The sequence below is a fragment of the Pinus tabuliformis genome, chromosome 8 (assembly GCF_031772625.1).
Source record: "Pinus tabuliformis cultivar Carrire ecotype Pingquan chromosome 8, CPIR1, whole genome shotgun sequence".
In the NCBI taxonomy this organism is placed as follows: Eukaryota; Viridiplantae; Streptophyta; class Pinopsida; order Pinales; family Pinaceae; genus Pinus; species Pinus tabuliformis.
In genome coordinates, this window is record NC_142294.1 from 1,638,669,155 (window position 1) to 1,638,691,450 (window position 22,296).

Consider the following 22,296-nt stretch of genomic DNA (forward strand, 5'->3'; position numbering starts at 1 on the left):
TGTAGGAAATATAGTGGCGAACTTACAATGGTATGTGTACTAACCTAGGATGCAAGAAAATGTAGCTAGGTCCATAAGAGGATGTATGCTTTGTTGTATCAACAAACCTAATAACAAGAAACAAGATCTATACTATCCCTTACATGTACCCACTTATCACTGAGAACACATTCAATGGAATTTATGAGAGATTTACCAACAAACAGGAAGGGACATTGGTACCTATTTTTGGTAGTTGATAGGTTCAAGAAGATGTGCATTATCATGACATGTAAAATTACCATCAATGGGAAGGAAGAAATAAAGTTGTTCTTTGGATAAGTCTATATGCACTTTGGTATTGCACTTTGGGGTACCAAGGAACATTGTTTCAGACAAGGACACAAGATTTATCAATGCATTTTGGACTACACTGTGGAAGAAACATGTACATGAAGTTGAAGAGATCTACAACATTCCATCCATACATAGATGGAAAAATATAAGTATTCAACAAGACTTTGGTGGAACTTTTGAGGAGTTACAATCAAGAGAATTCAATGACTTGGGATTAAAATATGGTATACATACAACACTCTTAAAACATTGTCCACACCTAGTAAGTCCCCATTTGAAACTTGTTTTAGATATTTGCTACATTCACCTTTGGATATTGCATATGGGCAGTAAGGATGAGTGATGAAGGATCTCATAGGAGATGATTTAAGGGAAGAGAAATATTTTGAGAAGATTAGGAAAATCCATCTGTAAGTACCAGAGACACTTAAGAAGTCATAGGAAAAGTACAAGGTTAGGCATGATCAACACAAAACATAGAAGTTATTCAAGGTGGGAGACATTCTTTGTTTACAGTTGAACAAGGAGAGACTGTAAGGTCCTGGTAAGAAAATAAAGGCTCTGCAATATGGCCACTTTGAGATATTGGAAAAGGTGGGATATAATTCCTATAAATTCAATATAAATCCATACATGTGCATTGACTTAGTGGCAGATGTGTAAAAATTGTAACTCTACGAACCTTCTATGTTGAATTAGGAAGAGGAGAAAGTCCTACCTTCTATAGAGATTTAACACCAAATGTTTAGATAGAGTTGACAAAGGATATAGTTTTTCAGAAGAGGTATAGAGATACAAGAAATGGGTAGCACAACCTTTGGCAAGTTGGGTTGAAAAGACAAGTTTGAGGCAATGCTAAATTGTAGTCCAGTGAGAAGGTAGAGGAAAAAATTTCCTCAACTCATTTAGTAAAGGATTTTTTGGACCAAAAGCCTCCCAAGATGGAGATGTATGATTTGGATTGGATCACCATAATGTTTTCCATCCATATTGATTTTTTCAAGGTGGAAAAACTACAAAAATAATCTTATGGTAGTATTTTTAGCTGCAGGACCTAGTTTGGAGAATTGGGGTCAGAAACCTTCCAAGGCTAGTTTGAGGCCTTAAATGACATTTTATGGGGGTAAAACTTTGTGGCTTAAGTATTATACACTTATAGATCTTTCCAAAAGTTCAATAATCACATCAATAAGAGTTTGGACCCAAAATTTATGCCTCCCAGAAGTTGAATTATCTTGTTTGACCACCATAATTCAAGAGGATGCCACATCAATGCATATTACTCATGGAAAAGGGACTAGACATGTTTGGATGATGAAGAAGACTCTATAAGAGTCAATTTTTAACTCATGTTGAGGGTTGTATGGGTTAAATTTAACCCCTAGTTTGTTATTGGGTTATGTTATAACGGTGCCACTAGGAAGAAAAGGCCCTTTGGTTCTATCCAATTTCTTTTTGTTCCATGGTAGAGAAAAATAGAAAAGAGTGGATAGAGAGAGGGGAAATTAGAGACAGTTTTTGTTACTTAGCAACCCATGGGCCACATGTATCACTCCTTTATATTTGTTTCAATTCCATTCAAAGAGATTGAAAACAAAGCAACCTCACTTTCTAGTTGAGTTTTCTCCCAAAAGGGTTTCATGGGTCATATCTTGGTGTTATTGTGTTTTGTGAGTGATTTTTTTTACCGATTCTATATTTTCCACATTTATATATTGCATGAATAAGAAAAAAAATAACTTAATAAATATAAAAATGTAAGGAAGTTTAAGCCTCATAGTGTAGATTTCATATTTCAATATATTTTTATCATCTCTAATGTGATGAACTATCTAGTGGAATATCCATGACAATTTATGGATCAATATATTAGAGTGGAGGTGATCCCCCCTCCCCCCCCCCCCCACGAATTCCGCCCCCCAACAACCTAGTCGTGGATGAGGTGATGGGGTGGATTATTGATCTGGGAGGGAGGAGACGTAGTAGCCATTTTTTTGGACCCCAACATTGTAAAGTTAGTGGCAGTATATGCCATAGTTTATTTTTGTTATTTGTATTCCATTATGTATTATTAACACAATCCAAAAATTATACAACCCCTAGGAGAGATCAAGGGAATTAACTGGTATGTATGTTGATTTGGTTGATTTAATGTATTGTCATTTTTAGTTTTGTATTTGATTATTGTAACACAATACTATTGTGTGTTCTATGTGTGATTGTAGATGTTTTCCCACGAGGGATGGTTCTTTTTGTGGCACGGGGGGGGGGCTATGGGGAGGGCTCGTCCGAGGGGTGGAGAGAGAGCAAGACAACGTCCTCTTATTTGTCGAGTGATGCCTATTTGAGGCAGAGATAGAGGAGATAAAGAATCCATGGTGATGGGGTCACCCTTATGTAGAGGTAAGGCTATTGCATGCTCTAGCAACAACAACAATGAAATCATTAGAAGATAGAGAGGGGATTGTTTGAATCCAATAGGAGATATATTGATTGTAGTGGCATGATGTCCATCTTCACTGTCGAATGGATGTAGTGTTACACGGAGTTCCAGAGGTGAAGTATGCATCACTTAGGGAGGATGTGGTATATGTGTGTGTGTTTCATAAGCACGAGTGGTGTTCGACTCTTAAGCAAGCTACATTTGCAGTGTTATAGGCCATGGTTGTGTTAGATCCCATTGGTAGAGGTGCAAGAGGAGGTGGAGGTGGTGCCCCCCTTACAATGGGGGTATGCCAAATTTTTCCCCAATGGTGGTGGTGGGAAGATGTATGCAGATGCGGGGATGGCCCACATAGATCTGTATCATATTTATGTAGATGGGTGGGGCCCACATTTTGTATATGACACTCATTTTTCTTATGGGGCCATAGTGATGGGAACCAATATGTATAGAAATTGTTTATATATAAATGATAAATACAAACAAATTTTTATGACTTTGAGTTTCATGTGATGTTGAATAATGATTCATTTTTTTAATGTGTATGCATATTTTCAAATGATTGATGATGAGAATCAAATGTTCAACATGTATATACATAACCATGATGATTAATATGATAGTGTAAAAATTGCCATTCCAGAATTTCATTTGCAGTGTTGTCCACAAATTGGTTCTAATTCCTAGGAATATGTGTGAAGGTGATGGATTCTGAATTCCTTAATAATAACTAACTTGTAAATATTTTGAAATTAGGAGAGGATCATGGATGTGGTACACATTATTCAACTATGAGATGTCAGGTTGGGAATTAAGGAAGCTGCAAATGTGAATATTAGTGGCATTGACTAACAAATTGATGAAAATATAATATTCCTCTTGGTTACTCATGACATACCTACTACAAATGCCACTTGAGTGAAGTAGTTTTTGGGAGGGGAATAAATGGCCCAAATTGTAGATGTAAGATGTTGAGGCCATCAAATGGCAACATTGGTGAAACTGATGTGATACACTGGTTGATTCATCTGGATTGAAAAAAAATGAGGGAATTGATTAGGAAAAATGATCCATAGTCCATTCAAAAAAAACAAAGAAGAAAAAGACAAAAGAAAAGTATATAAAAAAGAAGAGAGTGACACATGGGGCTTACTATTAGGGATAAATTTTCTTAAGGTATAGCTTTTTGAATAGGACCTTAAGACAAGTCCCATCATGATAGGCCAAGATGTATGTGCCTCTTTTGAGGTAGTGTTTGACAATGAATGGCCCTTTCCACAAGGTTCCAAATTTCTGAAGGCCCAAAGTTTGTTTGGCAACATCATATATTAACACGAGCTTTCTCTTGTCAAAAGAATGAGGGTGGATGTTGTGATCAAAAGTAGCCATGGATAATTTTTGGGTGGCTTCATTATGTTGGAGGGAGGCATATTGATCTCCATTGAGACATTATTAATCAACGAGGCATTTTTCAAGTGGAGTAGTACTGGGAAAAGTTAGACTGTCATACGTAGGGTGGGCATATCACATTCAATGGGTAAAAATGCTTCTACGTCATGGAAGAGATGGAAGGGAGTAAAACGAATGGAAGTTTTAAATTATAAGTGACATGTTCAAAGGGTGGAGAAAAACATGTCTTCCTAATTATTTTTGTGGTTGTTCACCACACACTGCAACAGAGTTTTGAGGACTTTGTTGATAGATTCCACTTGGCCATTTGATTGGTGGTAGTAAGGTGATGTAATTTTGTGAGTGAATTAAAAAAGAGATGATGTTTCATAGAATATATCATTCTTAAAGTGTTTGTCATGGTTTGACATAAGAATGTGGGCAACCCTAAAATGAATAATGACTTGATTGAAGTAGAATTGGGCAGAAGAATCGGTTGTGTTGTTGAAGGTGGGCATGGATTTATCCCATTTCATGAAGTAGTCAATAGTGATGATGATATATTGATGGCTATTACTAGAGGTGGGATTTCATGTAATAAAATCAATACCCACTTAGAGAAGGGGACCACCATAATTGCTAGGTGTAAGGGATAAAGTGGCACTTTAGGTTTCTGTGTACACAATTGGAATTCAGTGCATATTTTAATGGATTAAATGAAATCATGGAAGAGAGTAAGATAAAAGTAACTACTATGGATCACCTTTTTGGCTATGAACATATTAGAGAGGTGTCCCCAATAGGTGCCACTATGAAAATCATTAAGGGTGTGCTTGGCTTCCTCTAGAGTGAGGTACTGATGCAAAATAGTGTTCACACCCTACCGATAGAGAACATCTCTAATGATGAGATATTGACGGATTGATGGTAGGTACATCAATGATCATCTCATGTAGATGAGGACTGGACTTTCGAGTACAAAGATAGATCAGGATGTCCCCATACCAGTGGTCATCAAAGGAAATGATGAACAATTGTTCATCCAAGAAACTATTGTTAACTAGGGAGTTGTTTGTGTCAAATGGTAGGCCTACAATGAGCTTGGTGAGGATGAGCATCTTCTTGCTCTTGGGAGCGCCAAATTTGAGGTCAAACTCTTGAAGAATAAGAATCTAGTGTGTGAACTTGCTATTAATGAGTTAGTGGCTGAACAAGTGCTACATGAGATTCGAATGTGCCTCAACCTTGGTGGTGGACAATAGGTTGTAATGATGTTGTTTATAAACCAAATGAACTAGAGCAAGGGATAACTTTTATTTCTAGTCATAATTGAGTGGTGGTGTTGATAATTATTTCTCACATTGTATATGACATGTTCTCAACCATCATCTCCCTCTTAAATTAACAACCTAATGATCAAGATGTGTGAGGTTGAAAAATATAGGTTGTGGTAAAATATAGGGGACTAATGAATGAGGCTTTAGATGAGGCATCACTTAATGCATCAAATGATTTTTTAGCTTCATTATCTCATCAAAATGGGATTTCCCAGTGAAAGAGATATAAAAATCCATGAGTGTAGGTGGTGTAGTCTAGGACAAAGTGATGTAAAATGTTGGCCTTGATTTGGATATTTTGCAACTAGAACATGGTCTTGGATGGGGGAATTCCATGAGTGGCTTGGACCTTGATAGGATCTACCATAATTCCTTGTTGGGATATGTTGAACCCAAGTAATTAGTTGATAGATACACAAAATATGCACTTGAGGGGATTCATGTGGATCTTATATGTTTAACATTCTTGGAATATGGTTTGCAAGTCTTAAAAGTGTTGGTATTTTCATCTAGAGAGAGTGATGTGATCATCTAAATAAGAAAGGATGAGATGAGAAAGATTGTGAAAAAAGTAGGTCATATCTCCTTAAAAGGTGGCTTCGGAATTCTTGAGGCCAAAGGGCATGATGTGGGATGTGAAGGCACTCCATGGTGTAACAACACATGGTTTGTAATAATTCAGATGGTGGATCTGGATCTGGTTTAATCCGAGAACCCATCGAGAAAGGAGAGGGATTCATGTAACACAAGTATCAATAACTTGATCGATGAATAGTGTGAGAAAATGATCTTTATGACATGCTTGGTTTAGACCTTGAAAGCCAGTACACACATGAATGGTACCTTACTTTTTCATAACAACGATTGCGTTAGAGACCCAAGATATATAAGCAATAGGATAAATAAAATGGGCTTTGTGACACTTATAAATTTTATTCTTGATGTCCATCACTTTAGAGGGGTGAAGTGGTATTTAATCCTATTAAATCAGAATGACATCAAGCCAAGTGTCTATCCCATGTTCTACAATGGCATGATTGAGGCCAAAAATATTTGTGTAAGACCAGTCAAAGATATATCAAAACTCTTGAAGGAGATACTTGTAGGAAAGTACTTCCTTTAATGAACATGTGGCCTTGAGGATGATTTTTTCAACTATGCCTAGTTTCATGGAAATGTCCATTTTGATAATGGGTGAGACGTTAGCCATGTTTTCTTCTTCAAAAACATCAACGCTTGGGATTGTATTGTTGACACCTTATTTTTCTCCTTTGTGTACTTGTTGGGGGCAATGTTGAAGCAACATTTCATCAACAACTCACACTTACTTTTAATCCCTTGACATTAAAAAATTTAAATGCATGAACTCCTAATAAATTTTCTCTTGTTCAATTATGGACCATTCATATTCTTGAGGGAATACATCTTCTATCTTGCTTTTTTTTTATTGCCATGACCTTAGGGAAAGCTTTAGTGGGCCTATCCCATGTCTTAAGCTAATGTAATTGAGCATGAAGCTTACCTACCTTAGCATGACATACTTCTTTGATCCTTAGAAAGTGGTAGATATTGGTGGCCCTCTCCTATTTCTCTTTATCAAAAGGGTTAGATTGAAGGGACTAATACACAATTTCAAATTCTTCTTGGAAAATTCATTTTTGGTTGTGCCTAATCGTAGAAATTTGATGACCATAGCAACAAATGCATGTTATTATTATTGAAATAATATATTCCCAATAAGCAATTTCCCATTGACACATTGAGGCATGGGATACAAATTTCATATGGTTTTGATACATGAAACATAGCTATGGCTTTGCAAGTGGAAGGAATTCAAGACAAAACACATCTTGTGAATACACATTTATTAAAACCCTAAGAAGTATCAAATAAAATAGGTTGATGGTGAAAAACATATGTAATATCATCAATGTGCACTGATCTACTTCCAATAGAGGAGATAATAGATAAGGAGTTTGCTCCATGAGCATGGCTCTTTTAGCCATTGAAAATTTATTTTTGGTGTTTGCAAAAAATATTCCAAGATGAGGTACAACTTTCTAGAGTCATGATGTAAAATTTGGTTGGGTCATAAAGTCCTAAATACATTATAAGGAATACCCAAGCTTCTTTCACTCTTGTAAGTTCCCTCAATGCTAAATATCCATGTTTGTCTTCCTAGTTTTTTATCATATAAAGGACACAAATATCTACACGGATAAATAAATTAGTAAAATAATTCTCAAAGAGAAACTTAAAAAACTAGGGGGACAAGAGAGGGACCCAACTTTTGATAATATTCCAACCATCGTCCCTATTCAAATTATTGGGCCTTTTTTCGATTTCAAGGGCCTCCCTGAATTTACGAGGATGCAAATGACTAACCCTGGCAATGACTTGGGCCTCCTCAATGCATATGTGATGCTTGGATTTTTCCACATGTTCTCCCAAAGCATAGGAGCGGGTCCTGTTGTGCTTGATGTCAGCGACATTCTCACGAATCCTTTGATTAATCGAGCGACCAATCTCACCAATGTAGGGAGTCCCACACGAGCACATGATAACGTAAACACCTTTCATATTTTTGGGGTCCACAGGGTCTTTTACAGATCGAAGGGAGCTCCAGATGGTGTTTAAAGGCCTAAAGGTTGAAAGAACCTTATGCTTCCTTAGGATATTCGCAATCTTATCAGTGGTCTCTTGGATAAAAGGGAGATGAACACCATGAAATCAATCCCTGGTTTCTTTCTTAGCCTTAAGACCTTTTTCGGCTTTGAGGAAAGCCTCGATATATTGGTGTCTACTATACCCATTATTAAAGAAAACCCTAAGGAGGTGTGCTTTCTCTTCTTTTAGATGGTTGCCATCAGAAAACCTTAAATCTCTAGTCGCTAAGGTGTTGAGAACACCAAGTTTTTGAGAGGGGATATGATGAGAATTAGCATGAAGATATTGTTTCATGTGAGTTTTCTTCCGAAAAACTTGATGAGAAAAAGTTTCACCATCATTCCTTGAGATAAGGACGTCAAGGAATGGTAGACTACCGTTACTTTCAAACTCCATGGTGAACTTTATGGAACTGAACTGATTGTTACTTTAATTTATTTAATATTATTTGATCTTAATAATCAATATTATAAATTAAATAATATTATTCATAAACTAGTCGTTTATAGCCGTCATATGAAGTAATGATCTCTACATTGCTCTCTATTAAAGCCTTGGCCTTGGTCTGCCTCTTCATCTGGTCCTGATGATGAGCCACACTAGATGGCTCGAAACGCGTCGACAAAAATTCTCCTATGTGATTTCTACCAAAAGACTTTTCTTAATTCATTATGGGTCACAGAAGCCTGGATTTGGGAACATTAAAGCTCTCTCATAGTGGCAACACGTTCTCTCATATAAGGTCAATTAGTGAATATAATCTTTTATAATAGTTACAATTTTAAAAGGGTATTAAATATTGAAATAATTGTACATATCCATAACCTCCATGATCAGCAAGAGTATATCCAAAACTAAATGGTTATTTTTAACCCACTGAAAAGGAAACAACGTTGAACCAAAATAGAGATGGATGCCAACGCTTACCCATTTGTCTCTTCGACCTCTTTAACCCAAATCCTAACTACAATTTCAAAAGGCACCGAGAACGAAATTTAGAAATTTCCCAAAATAGGAGTTACCATAGGCACCTTTGCTTATACCATTATTGTATTTCGTACTTCTAGAAACATTGATGTGACAACAGTCTGACTACTTTTCTTGTACCATCATTGTATGTCGTACTTCTAGAAACATTGATGTGAGAACACTCTGACTACTCCAGCTAGTTGCACCAACTTCAAATTTCCATTGATTTTTCCCGCGTGCAAATAGACAATGCTTCTTGAACCTATTTGAGGCATGGAAGCATAGTATGACATTGTCATAAAAGTTTAGGCAAGAGCTAACGAGCATACCATAGGGCATTAAATGCCCGGCTACATGCGCCCTCGATAGCCCGATAACACGCACGTGCGGTGACTATATAAATAAGAAATAATGGCGTGGGTGTTATCGGGCTATCCAAGGCGCATGTAGCCGCGCATTTAATGCCCTATGGTATGCTCGTTAGCTCTTGCCGCAAAAGTTTATCCTTGCACGACTGTAGTAACTTGCACGAACAATGAAAGGACAAAACTTGCAGACTCAACTATTTGGAAAGACATGCAAGTCTTTCATAATATTTATAAATTGTTGCAATTTGCAAACTTGCAAATTGAAAGCAAGCACACGGCAATGGTGACAAGTGTTGCATTGAAAATGGGTAGATGTGATACTCAAAATCATCATCACAAGTTGTGGAGAGTGTTGCTACAGGTGTTGCCGTGGAAATGGGTGAATCAGAGTTGTAGCTTTATCTTATTGATGGCGCGGCATTGTCATTGTCATTTATAATCAAGCCTCAACGTGTTATGTCGGTGGAGCGTTAACGAAAAGTTGAGATGTTTATATAATTGTTCATGGAATTATTTAATAAACAGATTTATATGATGTGGGATTTTACTATGTTTATATATTAAATTATAACACATTGTTTATTTAGATATTTGTATATATATACTTATCATAGATGTATATAGATATTTTTAAGTATATTAGCATAATGAAACTTGGTAGAACAATCAAATCATAAGATAACGAATGTTCCAAAGGGAAGTTAGTACTACACATACTATGTTACAGAGATTAAACACCCCTTAGTTGATTGACATGTTAAATATATACTATGAATTCCTTATTTTAACTCATGACACGGTTACAAAACTTGTTTTATATATGTATCCTATGAACCAGCATATTTTAACTTATGATATGGTTACAAAATTTGTTTTACATATGTATTCTATGATTTTCAAGTTAAGTTTGTACAGTGGATGTTAATCTCAATTTTGAGAAAATAACATTTTTTAAAATTATAGTAATGAAAGTTAGAAACTATGATAACATTTTTCACAACTTGTAATAATTTAAAGGACAGGGTAATATTTTCTATAACTTGTAATAATTCAAAGGAGATAGTAGGTAGTGTTACATGTGATTGGGATAAGCTATGGTATTGGCCCATGGGTTTGAATCTTCATGGTTAAGAATCTTGTTACATGGTATTTTTAAATGTATATAGCTTGCATAGTCTAACTTACAAGTTCAAGCAAGAATGTGATTTTTTGTTGTTTAAAATACATTTTTGAATGCTTAAATGGATTCAACACCCTTAAAAACTCTAAAGGCACTAGAATTCTACAAATTAAACAACTTAAACTCAAGTTTTTAAAAATTTCTGCCAGATTTTTGTTAAAAATAACCAGAAAAAATGTCATAAAAAAACAATTTTATTTATAAGTTAAACTACGCCTTTCATTTATATATTAATTTTTTCATCAATAATAATAACAATTTTAAATAAAATTATATTTAATTTTATGATTTTTCAATTTTAACAATTTAAACTAAGATATATAATAAAATAAATGTTTAATATTTATTATGAATCAATACCTATCAACATTTACTAACTATAATTTAAATAATTTTAAATATCCCTAAACTCCACCTATTATTTATATATATATATATATATATATATATATAAATATAAATATAAATATAAATATAAATATATAAACCTATTATTTATATATATATATATATATATATATATAAATATAAATATATATAAATAAATAAAAGTATAAGTAAATGAACATTAAGTTAAATCAAACCGGAGATGGATACAATGCTACCTAATTTTTTGTTTTAAACCTCCTTAACCCAATCGTCGTAAAACACAAAGAGCACAAACATAGTTATAATTTGTCTTCCGTGAAGCATTAAAATATCATCCGGAATTCAGAATTTTCCCGAAATAGGAGTTCTTTTACGAGATCCGGAAATAGGAGTTACCATGAACAGACGATGCGCATTTGGTTGTACCATCATCATATCTCGTCACAACACTCTGATCACTCGAGCCAGTTGCAACAACTTCAACCTTCCATACGAAAGATAAGCTACAATTCTGATTCGCCCATTTCCAACGCAACACCTGTAGCCACCCTTCAACTGTAACACTCTCCACCGCCTGTAATAATTTTGAGTGTCACATCTACCCATTTCCAATGCAACGCTGACCACCCCCTTCCAACGCGGCAGCCTGCAAATTATGTCCTCTCTTTATCCGTGATGAACATCTAATCATTATTTGCGCAAATCTAACCCTCATCTGAATCAAAATGGACAATTCTTAACTCTGCACTTACATTTAATTTGCCATAAACTTTGCCCAGGAGAAACTATGATGACAATGTGATATTTTTAGCAGCATAGCACAATTCTCTCTTTTGCCACTGGGTCGAGTGGTCAGAGTGTTGTCACATCAATGTTTCTAGAAGTACGACATATGATGATGTTACTACCAAATGCGCATCGTGTGAAAGTCATTTATAATCCAGCCTCAAGTTTCAACCTGTTATGTCGGTGGGATTTTAATTAAAATGGGCGCCCTGCACAAGTCTCGTGATTTGCCTGTGTTGCCGGAGGAATTGGTCGAGGAAATACTGGTGTGGTTGCCAGTGGAGTCTTTGTGTAGATTTCGCAGTGTGTCCAAGAAATACAATGCTCTGCTCACATCAACCCAATTCATAACAAGTAAATGGGCGGAGAATCCTCCTAACGGGAAGCCATGGCTGCTTGTGCAAGATGTTGGCAGAAGGCCTCTTCATTGTTTGGCCTATAACTTCTTCTTCGCAGGAACTTGGAGGAATACTCCCTGCGTCTCCTTTCCCTCCTTCGTGGAGCCAAACGGTAAGGTAAAATTTGTTACTTTCTATGGATCAGGGGCAGGCTTGTTCTTGCACACAATAGATCCCCACCCATATCTATCATTTGTTGTTTCCAATCCCCTCACAAGAACCTCCTTAAAACTGACCCCCATCTCATCCATAACGGTCTTTAGTGTTGGAGGCATCGTGGAAGGGGAGGGCGACAGTAGAGGGACATACAAAGTGGTGGTGGTTGGTGAGGACAGCCATGAAGCGGGGATAGTGGAAATCTATGATTCTGCATTCAAGTCGTGGAGAATTGCAGGACGCCTGCCACATGATGCGCACATTGACAAGAACGACATGGTTTTCTGCGCAGGCTCATTCTACTGTTTTGCAGATCTTCATGACCAATCGGGCATTATGGGTTTCAGCATCCAACAGGGGACTTCCATTTTTGCGCCATTGCCAGAGATGGCTGACAGTGACTACATGTCGCCTTACCTTCTCACCTACCGGTCATGGGTTCTAGTCGCCGGGTACATTTTCGGACATACAGGGGAGCTTTTGCAAGTTATTATATGGGAGTTTGACAAAGAGAAGGTGAACTCTTCATCCTCATCATGGTGGAAGGAGATTGCAAGAATGCCTCCGTCCCTGTCCGAAGATTTCAAGAGGATTTCTATGGACTGCAGTAAGTGGTGCATAGGAGTAGGGGATTGCACATGTTTCATAGTCTCTGGACATAGGAATAGGAAATTCAGGAAGGTGGCAGAGGTGGTAGTTTACAGTGTAACTGAAAATGCATGGAGTTGGCTTCCCAGCCGTCCTGTAGACACCACAGCAAGTACATCGGAATGCTTTGAGCTTGCCATGGCCTTTGAGCCTAGGCTTGACATGAAGGTTGGATGAACCCTGGTATGCATGCCTTTGATTTCACATGCACCACATTGGACATCTTAAACATTATAAGTTTCTTATTTGGATCTTCATGTTTCTTTTTACAAGTTATCTTGTCTTGTAATGTTCTTTGACTTCGACATCCTACCAAACATTAGGAGGTTTAGGATTTCATTATTCAGAGCTTATGTTTCTCTTTAGAAGTTGTGTTGTTTTGTAATGTTCTTTGAGTCAAATTGCAGACCTGTCGTTACTCCAAACTGTAAACGAGCGCAGCTTTGAGAAAACACAGCTTCAGGCCTTGCAATCTCAGGTATGTTTTTGAAGATGTACCAAGAAACTGGAGACTCATTTTTTGCTAACGTGGTGTGGATGGGATTTGGAAAAGTGGCTTAGATTAAGCAATTTTCCCCAGGGATTCAGATTGTAACAGAGATGTTACCAAACATTTCCATGTTTGTTATGAAAGCGCCAATCATGTCATTTCAACAACACTGGCTTCAATCACAAATTTGTGGAATATCTCATGTTTAAATTGTTAATGTTCATCCTTAATACCTTAACAGGGATGCTTGGAGTTTTGAAGTGGACCCAGAAATAGAATAGTTGTGTTGATGAAATGCAGTGATATTTCTTTTAAGTCGATGCAGATTGTTTATGATCACCAAGCTAACAGCTCTGTTTCTCGTCTAAGCTTTCCGCAAAATTTCTGCAATAGATTAATTTGCCGTTGAATTACACAAACCTGTAATGGAATCTATTAGATTTCAATCAAATACCTTCAAACGGATTCACAGGCCATAACAGAACAGGACATGGCATAACAGAACATGAAAAAGACAAAGCTAAACTCAAATCCTCTTACCTGGAAGTAAAACCAAACAACAGAATCTAGAAAAATGCGTTCAGTAGCCTTCCTCCGGAAAACAGTACATTTAACCCCCAAACTCTCAACTGAAACTCTCCACCACTAAGAGATTCAACTGAAACTCGCCACTACTCAGGGAGGTGACAGGAGAAGTAAGGGAGGTGGCAGGAGAAGCGAGGACGAGCTGGGAGAGGAGAGGGATTCTTTTGTTTTTAATGTGGAAATTGGCGGATGAGAATGCATTGAATATTGGGTGCATTCTTAAGTGGGAAAACAGTAGGATTTCATTGTATTGATATGGGGGAAAACAGTAGGGTCTAGACGTGTGTTTACGTACGAAATAAAGAAATAAGAGATGATGAATAGGAGGTCGGACGTGTAAACACGCAGGTCATATGCCTGTGACATGGGCTCTATGCTGTCATGCACGTGTTCCAGCATATTATATAAAACATGTTCTACGCTGGCAACACCAATTAAAACGTGTTATAGATGCATTATTTTGACGGGGCTGCGTTTTATTTTTTATTAAAAAAAATATAAATTGGCGTTGATTTTGTCTTTTGTCAATTAAATAGAAACTTGTTATTTTTTATCTATTTAATTAATTTAAATGGGTTGAAATAATTTTTTTTGGTTAGATGGTGTTTTTTAATTATTTAAAATTTATTTTTGAATGTATAAATAAATTGAGAATTTTGAAAAATAAATTGGGATACTTAAATTGTGTAGGGTTTATAGGTCAAAGCTTGTAATTTCAATAAATTTTTGCTAGATTTCAGGAAAAATTGGCTGGAAAATGTAGAATAATTAGATTATGTTTTTTTAGTTAGAAAGGAAAAAGACGTTTTCTTTTTTTACTTTATTAAATTAGAAATGGTAAAATTGTTAATTTTAATTTATTTAGTTGTTTTTAGAATAAATGTTCTGAATCCTTTTATATATTAAAAATATAATTTAAACAATGAAATATTGAGATTTCTCCAACAAACCAGTGCTCTGATTTTGACTAAAAATGCTAAAAAAATCATCTCATTAGTTTGTTCCGTTATAAATAGGGTGATAAAAGAGACATTGAAAAGCACAACAAAGATGTGGGATACTATTGAAATATGTAGAGGGGATGAGTGTAACAAAAATCCAATGATTTTGAGTTGTAACAACATGATATGAATTCCATTAATCAAAGTCATTATTTGTTAAAATATATGTTTTTTGGTTGAGGCCTTGTGAATGAGGTAACTTTCATTTGCATACTCATTTGAAAATGAGAATAGAAGAAATACCCAAATTCACAACTCATAAATCCATGTATAAGAATCAACATATATTCTTGTAGCATATATTTTAAAAATAACCAAAATTATATAGGAAGTGTAAAAATCTCAACCTACAAGGTTAGATGATCGAGCTAAAACCAAAATAATTTTACATCTATCAACCTCGAGTAATTATCAAAAGTATAATGAAAAGAAAATGGGCATTTTCAGGACACTTGAGGAGGAAAATGAACTTTAACCAAAACAGAGATAAAAGCTCAAGTAATCATCAAAAGTATAATGAAAAGCAAATAGGCATTTTCACACTTAAGAAGAAAATAACCTTTAACCAAAACAGAGATAAATGCAATGCTACCAATTTGTCTCTGAAGAATTAGAGCCCCTTAACCCAACTTCTAACAACCTTCAGAAGAAAATAACCTTTAACCAAAACAGAGATAAATGCAATGCTACCAATTTGTCTCTGAAGAATTAGAGCCCCTTAACCCAACTTCTAACAACATTTTCAAAAAGGAACCCACAACTAAAATTTAGTAAAAAGGTTTCTTCTAAGAAGCACTACATATATGGGCACATGACATTAAAATATCGTTTAGAATTTTCCCAGGTTGATAGGTCTGACGTGTTTGGAATTGACACGTCGACTCATGAACAAGCAGGTCATATGCTTTTGACATGTTTCCGTTGAATAAAATATGTGCTTGCCTATGAGCACATCAACTTTCTAAAGAGGCCTTTTTAAGGGTAAATTTTCTCTTCGGCTAAACTAGAGATGGAAAATAGTAAGTCTTAAGTTTTGGTTTGTTTCGGGTGTTTAGAGGAATGGGTAATTATTACCATTGTATTTTTAGGTGAATTTATGTTAATTATTATCATTATATTTATAGGTTAATTTAATGTTTAATTGAGTTGTTTTTTGGGTGGTTAAATTTTAAATTATTTAGTAATTTTTGTTTTTTAATAAATTGTACAGTTGAGTGAGAGTTTTAAGGTATTGAATCTATTTATACATTAAAAAATATAATTGAAAATAAATTAAACATTGAATTCTCACAAAGAATTAAGTGGTCAAATTTAGACACGAAAGGTCAAAAAACCATTTCATTAGGTTGCACCCTCATTTGATTGTTTCCTTATAAATAGGATGATAAAACAAACATTGCAAAGAAAGACAAAGATATGGGATATATTTCCATAAGGATATGGATATGAGAATGTAAAGGGATGGTGTAACGGCCCTGGTTAAAAGTTTATGTAATAAAACTTAATAAAAGCAAAATAAAACCATGGTTAAGGGACACTTATTCCAAGTTGAATGTTGGGTAAAGATATCCTAGTGAACATCACTTTTATGGCTAAGGGAAATTGGCAAAGGCAATGACTAAGGCATTAAAAAGGAAAAAATATATTTTTGGCACGTTTATTTATGAAAATAAAGAAAAATAAGAGCAAAAGGGAGGTGAAAGGTCATTGGTTGCATGTGAGGAGGAAATTGAAGGAAAATAATGGAAAATGAAGAAAATAGAGGCCTCATTGATAAAAAGGCTTTTGAGGATCAGTTTATGGTTTTTTGTGAGCTCCCTCTCTCTCTCACTCTTGGACACTTAGAGTTTTCTTGGAGCTTTCTAGCTTTCAAACAAGGAAACGAAAAGCAGGCAAAGGAAGGACTAGGAAAGGGAGGAAAACAAAGATCAAGCAAGGAAGAGCAGGATCAAACAAGTTCAAGAGGAATACGTGCAGGGAACCTATTGCATGTGTGATTTCCTAGCTGGTTTGGACATGCATGGCTTTGCATGTTGGTATATGGTTCTCTTGTTGTCAGTAGCATGGTTTTGCCGGGTTATGACAGTGGTTTTCAGACTTGCCTTGATTTTTCCGGATAGCCATGGTGTGATGGGATTGTTTTCTCGGTTTTGAGCTTTAGAATTGCTGGATGGTTTCAGAATCTGGGGTGGAGGTGGTCTCAGGAAAATGCCAAAGGCCTAGGAATCCCTTGATCAGTTTTGGTGGGATACACGGTAAAGCAGGAGGGTGGAGTCTCGGTTTACGGCTTATTGATCCGGTGTCGATTATGGTAAAGCCTGAGAGGTTGGTGTCTCATTTTAGGGCCTAGTGATCCGGTGTGGATTGTGGTAAAGCCTGAGAGACAAGGAGACGAAAAATTCCTCAAAGATAGTGATAAAGTCTAGAGGCATTCCAAGCTCGGTTTGATTTGTGATCTCAGTGTCGGTTTTGGTGAGATCACAGTTTGGTGAGAGTGGAGGTGGTTTAACCTCTAGATTCCCTTGGTTGTTTTGGATTGGTTTATCCATGAGATCCCACATTCATGCTTGGAATATGGCATGGGGGTGACTGGTTGAAAGAAAGATTTGGTTCAGTGATGTCTACAGTCGAGTGGTACGTGGAAGTCTCGGACCTGGTTGGCTTTTCCTATGTTTAATAAAAGCTAAGTTCTCTTTCTTTTGTACTTGTTAATATGTGGCTTTAATGGTTGTTATCCCATTGTTATTCTCATGGTTTAATGTTGGTTATAAGCATGGTTATATGACTGGTTATTGTTATGGTTATTCCATGTATTTACTTGTAACTGAAAGGATAATGGATGCATGACCTAATTGATGTCAAAACAGTTAAGGGGAGAGGGTGGTGATTCTTCTTGTCAAGTTCCATATGAGTTGTCAGTCATTTATGCTTTGTCTTGTATTCATTTCTTGTAGACTGCATTGATGCCAATCGTTTGACAGAATGTCAGTCCTGGTTGGGGATGGTCAGGCCTAGTCCTAGAGTCAATTTTTGATTTGTAACTCTTGTCATTATGTAAATTATGGATTTTGAAAGTGTCATTGAGTTTTGCATAGTGACCTGGGATCTGGGCCTAAAAACGTGGCTCAAATCCCAGAGACACAGGCACAGCACTGGGCAGAAAATTCCCTAGACGCATGCATACCCATGTTGTGGGAGCGTCTCGGGCCTTCTGGATGCATGCTTGTCCATATCAAGGGAGCGTCCTGGGGTTTAATGGTCTAAAAACTCAGTGGGACCCAGGGGTTCGTTGGGATGGTTCCTAGGAGTTTTGTTGCTGATGTGGAAGGTATGTATGGTGTGTTTCCATCGGTTCCACTTCCTTAAGGTGACTTAGGAGGTCGAATCATATCATAGTAACTTCTCGTCACATGTTTACCCCGGTTGGACAGTTACTTGGGTAGATGTGGGAGGAGGGCGTTATAGAGTGGTATCAGAGCATGGTTCACCCCTTGGACTGGATGGATTGTGTGTTGGTCATGCATTCATGTCAGTTGCACATGTGTTAATCATCCTTGTGGTATATATGTTTGTTGTATATGCATGGCGTCAGTCATGATTGTAGTTATGTCACCATGTGAAAGAGGATGTTGTTGCAGAGTGTGTAGTCATGAATGTGTGATTGTTTATGCATTTGTATGCATGTAATTGCTTACAAGTTGTCAAATGTGCATTGATATGGTTTTTGTTTTCATGGATAAGGTCATGGAATGTGTAGTTGATATGGCCATGCATTGATGACTGGACTCTAGCTAGAATGATGGTAATATGCTTATGTGTTATTTTTCTATATGTGGTGTACCCTAGTATTGCAGCAATGATGCTGCAACTCCTGGAACTCCCTTCTTTAATTTTATCAACCCGGTAGTTTGTAACAAACTTGGAAGCGACGGTGCTGTATGCACAAGTACTAGCTCTTACCGCGGCTGTCACTTGATCAGCTGGCACAAGTCCACTAGGAGCTTAAGCCAACTTCTATGAGCTCTTAGAAGAAGCTTTTTAATTGATGGATGAAAGCTAACTCAAAGAAGGCTAATCTACTTGTAGAAAGAAACTAGAAAGCTGAAAGGAAATGCAAACCCTAGCAAACCCTAATTTTACCAGCTAGCCCTACTGATGCAAGAAAGAGGATGCAAGCTACTGAAAGAGATGCCATTGACTTCTAGGAAGGTAAAATGCATGTGTCTAAGCTACTTCTACAGTAACATCTGAAAAAACATCTTTTTGTATTTTTGAATAAGTTGTCAGAATTATCATGCATGTGCTTTGACTGGTTTTTGACTGTGCAGAGGTGGATTGGCGAGATGAAATGCTTGCAGGAGGTTGGGAAGGTTAGAAGGGGGCCTAAGGGGTCCCTAGCACCCTTCCAAAGAGTTTCACCGAGTTTGGCTATTAAGAAACCGCTTTCGTGAGCTTCTACAGGAAGTCTACAGGATGTTCTGTAATTTTCTATAGGTTGTTCAGAAATGGGATTTTGGAGGATGGATGGAGAGAGAAAGGTGAAAGAGTGAGTATGGAGGTAGGATAAGGGTTTGGGGTGGTCCAAGACTTTGTGGATGGAGTTGAGGAAAGATGTAGATGGTTGGATTTGTTCAAGGAGGACTGAAGCAATGTTGCCCAAAAATTACAGTTATGTGAGCAAATGGAAAACGTAAGGAAAGAGTTCGTGTTAGGGGACGGAGCAGATGGGATTGATGGATTATGGGCAGATAGAGAAGTGGTACAGGTGCTCTGCAAGTTGTTTTTCAAACTGAACAAGCAAAGACTTGGAAAACCAATGACCTAGTTACTTTATTCTAATCTGGCCTAACTAACAACAAGGGAAATGAACAGAAGTTTATTGCAATGAAATCACGTGAAATAGATATGCAAACTGAAAATTCATGAATATGAATGCTTAACCACAATTGGTATCAACTTCTGCAAATGAGAATCTAACACTAATGATTGCATGGTGAGGCAAAGACAGTGTTTTCGTTGGCAGCAAGGTCACCTTTGTCTCAGCTCATGATCCCACTAAGGGAGAGGTGAGATCAGAGGTGCTTGATGGCCTTTTTATGAAGATCTTCCCTTTTATTAACCTATCAAATCAATCTGAACATGAAAAGCCTTTTTTAATCATCAAAATAAACCTAAATAACAATACAAGATTTAAATCTAAATAGCAGATTTTATTCTAAGAATGCAACAAAAACACATAAAAGTAAACAAAGGAAGTACTGGGCACTTGAGTTGGGCCCAACCCCAAGATCTATAGCCTCCTAAGGAAGATTAGAGCTGGTGCAAAGCTGGATTCATCTTTATTGCTCAAGAAATAATAGTTACATCAAAAACTGTCCACAAGGAAAAGCTTGAAAATGTGCTGAAATGCAAAGCTAACCTACTGCCTAAAAAATGACTAAAATCGAACTATAAACTAGCTAACTTCTGCCTACAAAGTGACTAACTGAAATGAGGCCCTAAGCCTTCTTATTTATACAAATTGAGGACCCCAATAGCCCTCCTAAACTTTAGGAACTCGGTTGCCAAAACTTGTAGTTAACAACACCTTTACTAGCCCTTGCCCGGCTGCCCTTCTGATAATTGATTGGTGGCCCTTGAACTCTGAGTTGATAGAGGAGAATTCGAGGTAGGGGCCCATAAATGAAGGGGACACCTTCCTAAAAGTCCTCTCCACGAATTTGGCTGCCAAGTGCTCATTTAAACCTTTGATTTTGTCTCCAAATTGACCAAAAAGACTGCATAAAGGACACATTAGACTTGCTGGCATAATGACTAACCCAATTCACTCTATTAGCATAAATATAATAAAAAACATGCAATAAACTAATGAGAATGGTGGATTAAGTCGAATTAGGAGGCTGAATGAGCCCATATAATTATCCATTTTTGCGGCTCATCATCACCCCCCTACTGAAAGTGTTGCTCATCCTCTAAGCAACTAATCTATCTCTTCATATTTGATGGCCCTGGTGGCCTCCCTGTCATGCCAGGTTTCTAAAGTGATTTCCTCTTCTCGATCATGAAACCATGCTTTTCTCTCTGCTTCTTCCCATTGCCTGTGCTCCCTTTCTTGTAGCAGTTTTGTTAGCGCCTCAACCTCAGCTGGAAGCTTGTCCTCTCTTTGCTGTTCATCAGATGTTTCCTTGTCTTTCCTTCTTCCTGTGATTGTTTGGCCACATTTTCCTCCAATTTCTCCGTCTCTTTTAACTTAGACGAGTTTCTTGTAGAATAGTCTCAGCATCCTGTAGAGAGGTCTTTGTGTCCAACATTTTAATCCTTTCTCTCCAGGTGGACGTTTTCGGGCTTCCCCATTCATAGGTGATGGATACCCTTGAAGGAGACTTTTCCTTTTGTTTAGCTGGGGTGTCTACAATCATAATTGGCTCTTTTGACTGTGGCTGGGGTCTGCTAGTTTTTATTTGCATACTCCTTCTTGCCTTAAAATACATGGAAGGCTCCCTCTTTCACTTTCCTTTTTGCTTTGGAGATGTGCTTAGGGTAGCCAGCACAATTGTTGCCTCCCTGGCTAAAATATCAGGTGATTTCTCCTTTTGTTTCCCTGTTTCCATGCTTCCTGTAGAAAGTCCTCTGTTGACTGTTTTCTGGCTTCCTGTAGAAACTATTTTCTGGCTTCCTATAGAAATTGTCTTCACTGTTTCAGTCTGCTTGGCTGGGGGTGTCTTCCCTTTTAATTTTTGTGTGGTTGCCTTGGTTGTGCCCTCCTTTGTTTGGACTTTTTTAGTCCTCTCTACTCTACCTATGTCTTTGATTTAGGTTGTAGGGACATTAAGAATTCCTCCATTATCTCATCGTCATGACCCTGAATTTTGTCACAAAAGGTCATCCAATTGGCACGGGTGAAGACGTTCACCACCTCGAGATGTTCACGCAATTTCCTGGAATCCGAGGGTTCCTTCCTGATAGATCCCCCTAGCATGGTGAGAGTGCTCTGTTTTAGGCTCTGACCAGAGAGGGACTGTTGTTTCATGGTTTCCTCCTTTGAACCTCAGGACAAGATCTCTCAGGTGTTTATATTTTAACTTGCACCAATTCCCTGGTTCTAAAACTTTTGCTGCCCAAAACTCGGTTGTCCGTATGTAAAAGGAAGAATCAGGTTTTCACAGACAGGGCA

General features: G+C 37.1%; 1 protein-coding gene across 1 annotated transcript; it reads left to right on the forward strand.

The window, feature by feature from the left end:
- The first annotated feature begins 12,020 nt into the window (after positions 1-12,020).
- On the forward strand, positions 12,021-13,518 carry LOC149242427 (F-box only protein 6-like). Its single transcript, XM_089367683.1, has 2 exons — positions 12,021-13,229; positions 13,454-13,518. Exon 1 carries the CDS (start codon positions 12,045-12,047, stop codon positions 13,221-13,223), a length of 1,179 nt encoding a protein of 392 aa, XP_089223809.1. The 5' UTR covers positions 12,021-12,044; the 3' UTR covers positions 13,224-13,229; positions 13,454-13,518.
- The last annotated feature ends 8,778 nt before the right edge of the window (positions 13,519-22,296 follow it).

Coding starts and splice junctions, on each gene's coding strand:
- LOC149242427 (XM_089367683.1), top strand. CDS start 12,045: ATGGGCGCCCTGCACAAGTCTCGTGATTTGCCTGTGTTGCCGGAGGAA.